General features: G+C 42.7%; 1 protein-coding gene across 1 annotated transcript; it reads left to right on the top strand.

Annotated features, from left to right (window-relative positions):
* Nucleotides 1-544: 544 nt before the first annotated feature.
* Nucleotides 545-11,264, top strand: LOC139766040 (23 kDa integral membrane protein-like). The gene is made up of 5 exons (XM_071694168.1): nucleotides 545-821; nucleotides 4,025-4,213; nucleotides 7,486-7,659; nucleotides 8,526-8,765; nucleotides 10,955-11,264. Exons 1-5 carry the CDS (start codon nucleotides 771-773, stop codon nucleotides 11,015-11,017), a joined length of 717 nt encoding a protein of 238 aa, XP_071550269.1. The 5' UTR covers nucleotides 545-770; the 3' UTR covers nucleotides 11,018-11,264.
* Nucleotides 11,265-13,579: the final 2,315 nt, after the last annotated feature.

The raw sequence follows: 13,579 nt of genomic DNA, 5'->3' as shown, positions 1-13,579 counted from the left end.
ATGATTACCTATATAGTAACCATCATCACCTACCAATTCTGTAATATCTGAACTGCCTCAACAGTATTTCCAGCCGAATGGCTTCCCAAACCCGAAGTTATTTACTTATTTGATATATATATATATACATATATATATATATATATATATATATATATATATATATATATATATATATATATATACACACACAAACTTATTCGCCATTTCCTGGGCTAGCGATGCAGCGCCAGGAACAGACGAAGGCGGCCACATCCGCTCACACCATTCTGCAGCTGTCATGTTTCATGCACTGAAACCACAGCTCCCTATCCAAAAACCAAGCCCTACAGACCTTACCATGGTTTACTCCGGACGCTTTTATAATATATATATATATATATATATATATATATATATATATATATATATATATATATATATATATATATATATATATGCTCGTTAGCAATTAGTACCAGCAGTAACCGAGGACAGATAACAGCGATAAGACCAAGATAAAGCCGCCTAGTTTCCCAGGGAATGTTCTGTCTCTTGTCATCTTGGTCACAAGCTATACACTTCCAGCTGTACTATCACCTCACCACCAGCCGTCGTCACGAGGGAACGTACCAGCCACACTGCTGTCACCACATGCAGGTGGAACAACCAACTGGGAAAAAAAAAACAGTAAAAAGGACTGAAGAACGATCATATAGCATCAAGACAGAACGATCTTCTAACTATTCGAGGAAGAACAAGCGGACGGACCATCATCAAGAACCATCACGATGGCCTGCGTCAGTAGGTGTGGCCTGTTCGTCATCAATTTCTTCATTATCGTAAGTGCGTTGAGAGTTTCGTAGCAGGCAGGGAAGGTGCTCAGCTGGACCGAAGGTTAACAACACTCATGTGACGCAGCTTCCTCTATATTCGTAACGTGACGCAGCTTCCTCTACATTCGTAACGTGACGCAGCTTCCTCTGCATTCGTAACGTAACGCAGCTTCCTCTGCATTCGTAACGTAACGCAGCTTCCTCTGCATTCGTAACGTGACTCAACCTTCCTATACGCTGTGTCTTACGTCTTTGCACATCTCTCACGTACCTGCAGCCCGCTCAAAGACGTAGGTCAACTCATAAATCTCGTTGCTCGTACAGACATGTGGTCCAGACGATTTCCCAAACTCTACACTTGACCGCATTATATGAGCATCAGATCAAAGGAGGAAAACGGATACTAGTCTGGCCTACAGGCTGTGAGTGGATGGGAGGTGCAGTTCAATTCTTAACCAAGGAGGACACTAGACGTCATCGGTGCCGCTAAATATCCACACCTGCCGACTGAAGGCTAAAGTCAGTCAGTACGAGTGCAATATAGACTGAGGTACTTTAATCTCTCTAGATCCAAGGGCCATGTCCTTTGCCCCGTTCAGCAAGACTGATAGCTAGACCTTTAAGGGTTGTGGAGTTTTAACGCAGTAACACAATCGTTAATGCTGTTATTATGATTTATATGTGTCATAAATGAGAATATTCTAATTTAGGGATTTTTGTGAAATCTATTTCACGAGGGAACACATAACCAGATCTCATTTTCTCATTATAATATTGTATTCACTTTTAAATTCATTTAAAAAAAAAAGGAGCATACATTGAATTCAGTAACAAGGCGATGATGTTCAACCAAAACAGTATGGCAGGGGAGAATTCGGTTGCTTTTACTCCCTATGTCAAGGAAATATTCATGACAAAGTCTTCATCAGAGATAGCCTTACGCCAAACACAAAAACGGCAAGAGAAAGAAATAAGGAAATCAAGAGTAACCTAAAAAAAACTTTTGATCACCTGTAAAATTTCTTTAAAAAAAGTGTAGAGGTCGTGGCTGTTGAAGACAAGAGATGGGAAATAGTTCCAAAGTACGACGTTGAAGAGAATAAGACGCAGTGGCTTTCAAGAGTAGTGCGAGGGGGTAATGGCGGACGCACGCACGAAGCAAACTCTTGGAAGGAGAAAACTACTCTGTAATCCGCGCATCTGCCAGCCCGAGATGGAAACAATCTTCAGCATCTGAACGGGACACCTACTTCCTTAAAGGCGACTTAGCTACCTGTGTGACGCTGGGTTTCATGTTACGGCAATACTATGTATGTTTACTGTGTTCAGTGGTAGCTTTATGGGGCCATCAAAGAAAATAGCTATTTTCTTTTTCCTCTTTTTTAGACATTAAATCTAATTAGGGTGAGTCTGAGTAACTAGAAAATCTCGTTCAAATCTGCGTTCATAGAGACAGTTGTGACGAGATGTAAAGACTAAGCAAAATATGGAATAGATTTGAAAGAAGAAAACTGCAGTTCTGAAACATCAGCATTTCCGTTGCCCACAACACGTACGGAGTCTTTGATGAGGAGGAGGAGGACCGAAGAGAAGAATCTATATGGCAGAATATCGCTGTAGAATACAATAAGACCTGAGGAAGATGTTGATACATAAAAATTCAGAGAAACGGACCGACACGAAAGAAATCCACACCATGGCCAGAATCAAACAGAACACGTCTTTCAAATGGTTCTTCATGATACAGGAAAGTATACCATCTGTAGCCCTCGCCTTGCGAAAGCTATACGATAACGAATAAAAAAAAAAAGAGATTCGCCGAAGGAAACTGAAATTGAAGTAAAATACCAAATCTTTGGTACCAGTACAAGTCACAACAACAGGATGGTTACTGTTGCGGTTACAGCAATTTCCTTTCTTTAGGATAAGCTGTATCTGTGCATCACTGCAAGATGAAGGAAAACTTTTGTAATTTTCAAGATATGAAGGTCGGTGCTCTCTGCCCTATACGCCTTCCTTGTTCCCAGAGAGAGAGAGAGAGAGAGAGAGAGAGAGAGAGAGAGAGAGAGAGAGAGAGAGAGAGAGAGAGAGAGAGAGAGAGAGAGAGAGTTTTTACCTTGGACAGAGATTAAAAAGATAAAGAGTTACGAGATGATGAAGTGTCACAAATCAACATAGGTCGAGTTAGAGGCGTAAACAAAGTAACGTAAGGAGCGGCTCTGTCAGTACCAGAATCAGCTCCTGTTTCGCTGGAACGTGGAAAAAATGTAAGAAAAAAACGAAGGAAAATCATAGTGACAATAGTTGCTAAACTAATCTAAGCGTAAGATTAAGAAGAACAATCATTACGGAAAGACGAGAGATTATCACACTTCATTTGACTAAAGGAAAACTTCCCTTCATGCATGACGTATGTACAACTGCTTTGGGCGAAGATGGAAGGTGAATGCTAGTGAGAGAAAGGAGAGGTTTTTCAGGTTCTGATATGCCACGTTCCTTGCCCGAAACGCCTTTAGAACACGAGTGGCTGAACCAGGAGCTGGAAGAGGAGATAATTTCCGAAGAAACGGATATATGCCTCCACTCCTGCATTACTAACCACAGTTATACGCCCAGTACAAGCAAGGAAGGTAGTTATCTACCTAAAGTAACTACGAAAATCTTAGTTCAATTAGCACGATTAAAACGCAAACTCTGGCGTTATAAAACAGGCAGGCAAGAGAAGCCTCAGTGAGTAAAGAAATGTTTACAAGAATGTGCTATATCATATATATATATATATATATATATATATATATATATATATATATATATATATATATATAAATAATTCTAATTTTCCAAAAGAAGGAACAGGGAAGGGGGCCAGGTGAGGATATTCCAAAAAAGGCCCAGTCCTCTGTTCTTAACGCTACCTCGCTAACGCGGGAAAAGGGGAATAGTATGAAAGAAGAAAATATGTATATTGATTCATAGAGATAGATAGATGGATCTAGGAGCCCTTAGAACAATGACAAACCATGACACAGTGACACCACCCACGACAGTAGCAATACCCAAGACAGAGTGACACCATGCGTGAGTGTGACATTATGCATGACAGTGTGACACCATGCGTGACAGTGTGACACCATGCGTGACAGTGTGACACCATGCGTGACAGTGTGACACCATGCGTGACAGACGGTAACTTCCAGCTTCTCCCACAGTGCCTGGGGTTGTCAATTGTGGGTGTGGCGGCGGCCATCCTGAGGCAGAACACCATCTTCGGCGTGCTCCTCTCCCACTTCTTCTACTCCATCCCTCTCGCCGCCTTGCTCGGGGGTCTCTTCCTAGCATTCCTAGGGCTGCTGGGATGCTGGGGCGCCATTGGGCAGAACTCCTGCATGCTCAAGTCGGTGAGGAAACCACTCTCTTAAATCAACATTACTTCCTCAAAATGTATTAACGTCGTCCTTTCTCGTTAAGCTTAACCAGTTTTCACTGGCATTCACTCACGTTTTTCCAATGCATTTTGCAATTAGTCTTCTAAAACGCAATGAATGCTACATTACAATTACTTTTCATGCTAAATTACAGCGGTAGCAATGAACTATTGGGTAACAGTGTTTCAACACCTACATGACCCACAAGTACAGTCTGTATTCTTTATGGCCTACTGCATCGAACGAGGCACATTTGAACGCGCCAGATGAGATTTCTGGGAACCCAGTGTAGTTGTCCTCGACATATCCAAAGCTTTTCACATGGTTTGGCATCGGGGTCTCATCTTGAAGCTCCCCTCCCTCACGTTGCTCCCTTACATCTAGCTTTCTCTGGTCGATCTAGGACGTGGATGGATCAGCCTCTTCCCCTTTCTCCAACAATAATGGTGTCCACAAGGTTCTGTCCTGTCCCCTACACTTTTATCCCTTTTCATCAAAAACTTCTTACGCTGGCGACTCATCACTGCATTCCTCCACATCCTTCAATGCTTCTCTCACTCGATCTGCATCTCGTCTTGACACCACTTCTTCAGTAAACTCAGACTAGGACAGGATATCTCAGTTGGGCAGACGAAATCTGGTCAATTTTAATGCCAAAACCCAGTTTCTGCCCATCTCTACCGAAAATATCATAACTTTCATCTTCGACGATTCTGTAATTCCACCTTTTCAATCAAAGAACATAACTGGTATTACGTTACTGTAACGTCCCCTCTTTCTTGGTAACTCCACATTACGGAAATAGTCTACATTCAAGAAACTGGCAGTACTATTTAGATGTCGAAATTTCTTTTCTTCCGAACAGCTGCTCCGTTTATACAAAGGATTGATTCGTCCTTGTATGGAGTACTGCTCTCACATCTGGGGTGGTTCTAGTTCTGCATCCATACTTGACAGAGCCGAGTCAAAAGCGGTCCGACTTCAAAAACTCTCCAAGGCTAACTTCAGAACTTGACCCGCTTGACCCAAGCCGCAATACTGGTTCACATCCACTCTTCTATGGGTATTACTTTGGTTTTTACCTCCCGAGAGCTGGCTGCTTGTGTACCCCCACCACTAGCTAGACCACGCCACACTCGGCAAGATACTGCGTCCCATCATTACTGTGTGGCCGTTGGCAACTCAAGGGTGGGTCGTTTTGATCACATTCTTTCTCACCTCGAAACTTTGGAACTCTCTACACTCTCTTGTCTTTCCTAATAACTATGATGTAGCACTTTTTAGAAGACAGGTTTTTCATTTCCTCCAGAATACGTAAATACTTTCCGTTGTCTCTTTTCCTCTTTCTTTAACCTTTCTACATTTCCCTCGAGGCCCAGGCTTGGCACGGCTTTGTGTTCGTCCGTGACTGGAGCCTCCAACGAGCAACACAACACCCAAGTGTTCCACGCAGTGCCAGGTACGTAATCTTTACACTTACTCGGGTGCAAAACTGAAGAAGCCATTTTGAGGAATGAGGACATCACCTACTTCAGTCTGACAATTATGAACTTTGCTCTACTCAAGTTTATGCCACCGACATGGAAGTTCTATGGATGCTGACGTTCTTAAGAGAGCGTCAGCAACTCCAGAACCGAATTATCAAATGATCTCTATGCACATTTTTCATTCATTTATCATAATGGAAAATAAAGATGAAATCAAATCACCCGGAGGATATCAAAGTCGTGGGAAATTATAATGTTTAGTTCTAATGATTTTTCAGTGAACCCCCTCCCCCTTACGTTGTCCCAGTAGTCTTAAAATTCATTATCATCTGTCAATCATGAGATACTTGACTTCCAAGCCATTTGAAGCTGCCCCGAATACCGTCACTGGATAAAACATTATTAAGAAGCCTCGTTCATTTCTTATCATTTACGGTACGAAACTGATCGTGATTTTCACACTTTTACCTATACATATTATGGGTAATTTCGCAAAAGCCAAGCAACATATGAACCATTCTTCAGATGCTTTTATGGAATTGGATCATAAAATTGAGGTTTATAAGCCAAACAGTGGAGCTTCTAAGGCTATCCAGAGCTCAGAAGCTTTTATTGTCCTGTTTCCTCTGTGAAGAACTTGTCAATAAGGATGTGTCCTCTGCTCAATGCTTTTCGCCTTCATAAATCAATGGAAATTCCATCTTAATCCCTAATGACTCATTATTGAATTATAAAAAATACGTTGTCTTCAACTGAGATAAAACTAAAACAAAAAATATATAAACGGAATCTGGCAATATCAACCTTCAACTCATACCCAGCGAGTTCTAAACAGCTCCGATTTAGATCACTCTAACTTAATGTACACAAAATCAGGGCAGTTAGTCCAGATTCTCAAAACATAACGTAGTCAACAACAGAGAGTAACGTCACCCTTGGAGTTCCATATCATTCGAGATGAACAATATTACTCCAGTTGTTCCAGTGTGGTTGGTTCTATCATGTTTTGTATATCATGAAAGCTCATCCCCATACCATATTCTCTTGCCTTAAATCCATGAAATGAATTAGATTTCCTGGTAGAGGACATAAAAATGTCACCATTTTGCTGATACTCATTTCAAGAAGTATTCTTACCACACATATAGTCGGGAAATTTGAAAAGCTAGAGATATAGGATGCTGTATACCAAATATCATTTCTGGTGGTGAATGAAAAACAGGAAAATAGTGTCTAACATCTTTCGAAATTCGAACAGTTTTGCTCAGGGAAACATCTGAAGAGCTAGACAACAATACAATAATTATCAGAACATTATCAATTTGTTCGTGATAGAATTATCAAATTACTGGAAGTTAACCTTCCCTTAATTACAAGACTTTTAGGGCATGAATGACCACGAAAATTCAAACGCCACAAATCTAGACCGACAGCTGCATCAGACTGGAACGATCCCTGGTCCCTGTGGTCATTCCAGTGATGGAGAACGCAACACAAAAACTAACAGGCATTACACGAAACGCGAATACGGCCATGATATCATCATGTGTAACATATGTTTTAGTTTTGAAATACGAGATTTAGGTTTCTGTCACGTCTTCCGAACATTCTTTCAATATCGCCGTTTGTCCCAAGTAGGTACTGGGCCGGTGGAAGAAATATGTAATAACAATGATCCACAGTTTACTAGGTCCATATTGTTCACATGGCGAGGAGTCCTGGCACCCCTTCTAACGCTAGCCAACTCGCCAATAACAGTACGCGGTCATAGTGTCTGTGCTGCTGGTGGGCGTGGTGGCGTTGGGCGTGGTCATGCTGGTCTACACGTACGGGTGGTCAGCCTTCATCGTGGCGGGCATGTCTTCCATCTTCAACAACTACGGCGGGGACGACCCACGCCTCACAAACGACCTCGACCTGATCCAGCACATAGTAAGTTCTGAAAGGTCGCCTTCTCTCCACTTTTCTATGGGCATGGACTGGCTCAGCCTAGGCTGGATCTATTGACAACGAACGTAGACGAAATATTACATTTTGACTTGCACAAATAACTTGCAGTATGACAGCTATGTACTCTCCATCATGTTCGCCAGAATTTGAAAAAAAAAAACTGTAAATAATAAAATGAATAAACCAATTCATTAAAGTTACCTTTTGAGTAAAGTTAATAATCTTTAAAAGCTCTCATGGGCATTAGTAACATTAACAAGATGAATAATTATCATGAATCTCCCACTCTTTAAACAAATGATATTGCAACATGGTCCAGTCATTAAGAAATTAAAATATTTACTCATATTAAACGAAATTCATGCAACACAATTAATCCAACTAAATTTCAAAGTAAAGATTTGTCGTATCTCGTGTCGGCCTCGCTCTACTGGCGTTAGTAATTAATTGCAATCTGCAAAAAGAAATTAGTGGTGCAAAAGTAAGATTTAAACCACGTCGACAGGTTACATGAGGCAGGTGCCCTAGAGCATTTACATTTAGATTGGCTTTAACAACACCTCTAGCAGGATCCTTGCGTGTGATAGTGCGACCTAAGCTCGCGCGGTCGTGAAAATTGGCAAAAATATCCTATCTTCTGTCTTCATTAATCTATCACTGGAAATCTACAGTTCCCAGATGGCGCTATCATATGTTTTCATTAATCTACCACTGGGCATCTACGTTTCCTAGATGACGCTATCGTATCATCTGTCTTCATTAATCTACCACTGGACATCTACAGTTCCCAGATGACGCTATCATACCCAGCTGGAAATGACAAGCGTCGCATGTCCCTCCTCTCGCAGACCCACTGCTGTGGTATCTACGACTACCAAGACTGGGCGCACTTCAGGTATGGCAATGGCACCAACGTAGCCGACGGCTGCTGCAGGAACAGGACACAGGGCTGCGGCATGGGTCTACTGCAGGATCCCCACGTGGACAAGAAGGTCTACACTGTGGGTTGTCTAGCCTTCGTCACCTCGGCCCTCAACGGAGTCTGCACTGCTCTCATCATCCTCACCCTCGCAATCGCCAGCATCCAGGTGAGCTCTGGAATTGTCTGGGAGACTTTCATTCCACTGGGGACGTTCCCATGAGAATCTTCATTGTTTGAATCAAACGAGACCAAAATCATTCTGGGGATGTCTGGAAGATTTTTTTCATTCCTTTGGGTATGTTTTGACCAGACTTCAGGTTTAGTTCTTCATTAAACGAGGATCAAAGATCATTCTAGTGAGTACCAAGATCATCTTTAAAGTACCAAGCTTATCAGGTTCATCTCTACACGTTCACTTAACTCCAAAAGTTCTATGCTCCTCTCTTAAGTATGTAGAGCCATCTCTAGGTATTATGGGTTCATTTACGAGTAACTCTCAGAGTTTTATACCCATCTCGTAAGACTCCTAAGCTCGTCTGTAACAGTTCAAAGCTCGAGGAACACATCTAAGAATTATAGGATTATCTACGCAAGTTGACGGCTTCAGTGTAAGACATTCCGTACCCTCTCTCGATGATTCATTTCCTTATCAAAATAGATTTTAGTTCTTAATATCCAAACTGAAAAGCTTTAACAAAATGACGTAAATTTTGGGCGAACCTCGAGTACTAAAGCAGGGTTTTGCTTAAACCAAACAGCCGAATGGCAATATATCTTTTGCTCCTCTTCGAAACATAGACTAGCATAACCTCTAGTGAGGCTTCATGTCCTTGAACCCTATCTTGGAAACCATTGGTCTAGAATCATTAAACACAACTGTAGATCACAGCCGAGAGTCCAGCACCATCGTCCAAGGTAAAGGTCTGGGATGAGCATTGCGAGCCTACAATCATCTCGATAAAGACGTAAATTTTGAAAATTTTCTCTCAGGTGATGGTACAACTCTGGACAGTGATTCTGGAACTCTCCTCAAGATCTGCCAGCGGATGATCTGGAATTAACGTGGACGATCCTGGAAGTAGATGATCCCTTGGGCCTCCTACTTCCAGGATCGTCCGCGTTCATTCCAGATCTTCCAGCCGAGTTTGGCAGACAGATCGTGAGTCGAGGTTGAAGACCAATACCCAGAGTTCTACAATCAACAGCACGAAAAAAAATTTCTAAGTTTACCCACTGTTGTCTCAGTTCATTCAAGCACTCTGACGTTCACATTCATAATCCCAGAGCTATTCAGAAAAATTCCAAGATCATAGTTCTGAGGTCAATAGAGTGAAGACAAGTTCCAGGATCATTTGGAATAGTTATGGGATCATCTGAATGACTTTCCCAATCGGACTATCCAAGCGAGCGCCATGACCATTTTAGGTTAACCATCAGTTCCAGCAACATCTATACACGGTTAAGTAAACAGTAAAAATAACAAGTGCTCCTCTTCGAGCATCTAGGAGGAGATTTTGCCAGAATGGCAGGGCTAGCGCATAGCGCTCACCGCGAGAGAGAGAGAGAGAGAGAGAGAGAGAGAGAGAGAGAGAGAGAGAGAGAGAGAGAGAGAGAGAGAGAGAGAAATATCCTAGCAGGTTTAGGTATTCGAAATATATTTGTAATCATGCGGACAGATGTGATCTAAAATGGTGACAGTTTGTTGAAGCAATAACAGGAACATGTATGTACCTGGTCGCATAATAAAACTTATAGTTCCATCTATTACATCTAGACTGTTCTCCATGTATACTCCAGTCTGGTCCCAACCTCCACCTCAAGTAACACTTGTAGTGTTACTAGTATATCAACAACACGTCCAAAGATGGAAGTCAATTCTCTGTTAACATTAGTTTTCCCGTTGTCTTGCGAGTAATAATAAATTGTGCTCGTGCTTGTAACAACCACACAAATCTTGCCCGTTATCTAAAGTTTCCGAGATAACAACCCATTAAGTAACCAATAACCTGTACTAACAATTATCTTTCTTTATACAGCGTACAGTATCGACAACATGAAGGTGGATGGGTCATGCATGCTAAAAGTTTTTATTCGCTCACCACAACGATCGAGTCCTGTAGGGGCTCGATAAACATCACTGAACATTCATTGACTTAAATCCATTCACGAGTGTTATCACATTTCTCGTTTACATTTGGCTTCAACTGATGCCCGGTCAGGACACTCACAGTCAAAATCTCTCGACAATCATACACGAGAGTACCAGAATACCTATACATGTACTTTCGGTGTAGAGGCGTCGCAGGTAGGATCCGTATTGGTCTTCATATCACATCCTCGTTTCTCCTGCCACAGTTTGTGAGCATCACGTGGGCCTGCCTGATCGCCATGGATGCCAAGAGGTACTACAAGGTGTAGCACACGTCTCACGCCTGCCTGAATGACCGGCATTCCTCTCCGTGCGTTCGGAGACCCCTGGCACACAAGATGCGGAGAACCCACATACGGGTAGACCTAAACACCACAGAAAACGGAAGCACAGCCTTCTGAGGTGGCGACCAACAAGAATTGTACAGCAAACATCAAGAAGGAATCAGATCATTATACAACATTCAAAAACACTTTATCCATGCTTGAACAATTTCAAATATATTTCACCCTATCGTATCTGCTTCTCTTTCAAATCCATCTCAGTCTCTCGAACTCGATGGTACGTACCTTCAAACAAAAACCACAAGACACATTGCATGTGTTGACATAAACAGTGACCCAGGTTAAAGGTCATGCAATCATACCCGTAGGCCGTGTCGCAGTGCCGAAGGATCGTGCTGCAGTGATCAATGGTTGCAAGTTAGTGTGACTTTGGCAATCTGCACGATTCCTGGTAGTACAGGATTACCATCCACGGTGCATTACTCGAGAATTTAATAACGTCGGTGAAATGTGTGATGTGCAATCACTCTTATCACGTGAGACGTCGCGATATGATCCTGTAACTGAAATGGTAATATTTTTAGGAATATTGACACATATGTAATCTTGCGTCCCAGCAAAGTATTTCTTGTTTCTCTTCCAATATCTTCACCAGGGAGGAACTCGTCTATGTCATTTACCCGATGTTACAAGATTCCAGTTGTTTGTGCTTAACATCTTGAGAGAAAAACTCATCTGCGCGAGGTGGTACCTTTGTCACTGGAGGAAAAGGAGTACAGTCTTCAAAGACGACCTTTATTTCCTTGCTTTTATTTGAAACGTGGCCTTGAAGCAGGAGCAGCCCCGCAAAGGGGGTACTGGGGTTCCATGGGGTTATGCAGTACGATCATACGTGGACTCTTCAGGCTGAGTAAGGATATGGAGTTCGTGGAGCATTTTACACCATGGGAATTACCGAGACCTTTCAGTAATATGAACCACCACACTGATATCTACCTGACGGCCTTTGCTGATAAGAGAATAAACAAGTTATAAAGTGATACTGGCCTAGTATCAGTTTACAAAACACACGTGCAAAATGAGATCACGAACAATTGAAATGAGTGATTACTGTAGTGGTTAGCACTATCTGTTCTGTCATCACCTTGCATCATTGGGTAACCTCACCTGGCATGTATACCCGAGACATTACTCATAGACGAACAAACTTTCACAACACCAGTACAGTATTTCGTTAGGTAACCCAATTACGTCATCCATTATAAATCACGATGAAATCCAAAAGCGATTCTAATACAAGAAATATTATACCGAAGTTGACCTCTTAATGAGCCCTGTAACTAAGAGTATCAGCTTATGCTCTGATAACGTAAGCTGTATCGTAATAAGCTTGTTAGCCGTATCGGATGCCTGAATATTATAGGGTAAGTCTCAATAAACTAAATGTGCAAAGAGAGAACAAGTGTCCTTTCTCTTTACCTTTCGTAGGCGAGATGGGTGTGTGGACGTTTCACGTCGTCCCTGATGCACGGGGCCTCCGCTAGGTGTCGAAACCACCACCATCCCTGAAACACTCGCTCTGGCTGAACCCCTTCATCTCCTCCCACAACAAACGTTATCAGCGTTCCGTCCTCAATATCCGATGGAAACCTGACGAGTCTCATGTTCCCGAACCAGTTATCAAAAGTCTGGTACATCGATCTATCAGACAGAGGGAGGGACGACGAGTCGTCTTCCTCACTTAACCGCAACCAACAGAATCGCCATAATTTTCCGTGATGAAAGATTCGAACCCCTGCCAGAACCTGTCATCAGTAGTTGTAAGGAAGGTTGGTGTGTGGTTCCTGAAAAGTCAGAGTCCTCAAGCCTTTACGGACTGGAGCGGTGGTCAGGGATCTAGGTCAGGACGAGCGTTAGGATTGATGGGTGTGGTGCGAGGTGTTCCTTCTGTTGTGGGGTGTGAAGTGTTCATCCTGTTGTGGGGTGTGTTCATCCTGTTGTGGGGGTGTGAGGTGTTCGTCCTGTTGTGGGGCGAGAGACATCCGGGGTACGAGTATGTTCGTTCCTGTTTACGTAGTAGCCACACGGGTGGAGGAAGGTTGCCGTGGTTGGTGCCTAGGGTTCCGTGTGAGGGCTGCGTGTGGCGTCTGCCTCCGTCTAGACATAAACATTACCCAGTCGCCGGTGATCTTCATATCCCACAAGACCCTCTAAGTCAAGCCTTAATCTTCCTCTTGACAACCCGGACGCACGACTGACGGACACATCAGGGTCTCCCCCCCTGATTTATATCCCTAACTTGATATATGGTTGAAATCAGTCCCAGACGAGCCAAGGGAATCGATGATTATATAATGCCGGTGGCAGCTGGGAACAACAGTCTTGCACATCAAGCAACACGTGCGATGGCGGCATCGCGCTAACTCCGCCATTTTGGGTGTATCTGCTCGAAAGTATTCGCAAGTGGGTACTCGCAAGAAGATACTCGTTCACCTATTAAGGCATCTGTAATTTTCCTAAGAGGACCTGACTGTGGCTGTCCACACC

Source organism: Panulirus ornatus, chromosome 4 (assembly GCF_036320965.1).
Source record: "Panulirus ornatus isolate Po-2019 chromosome 4, ASM3632096v1, whole genome shotgun sequence".
Taxonomy (NCBI): domain Eukaryota; kingdom Metazoa; phylum Arthropoda; class Malacostraca; order Decapoda; family Palinuridae; genus Panulirus; species Panulirus ornatus.
Note: the sequence above shows the minus strand (reverse complement) of the source record. Positions and strands in the feature narration are given on the sequence as shown.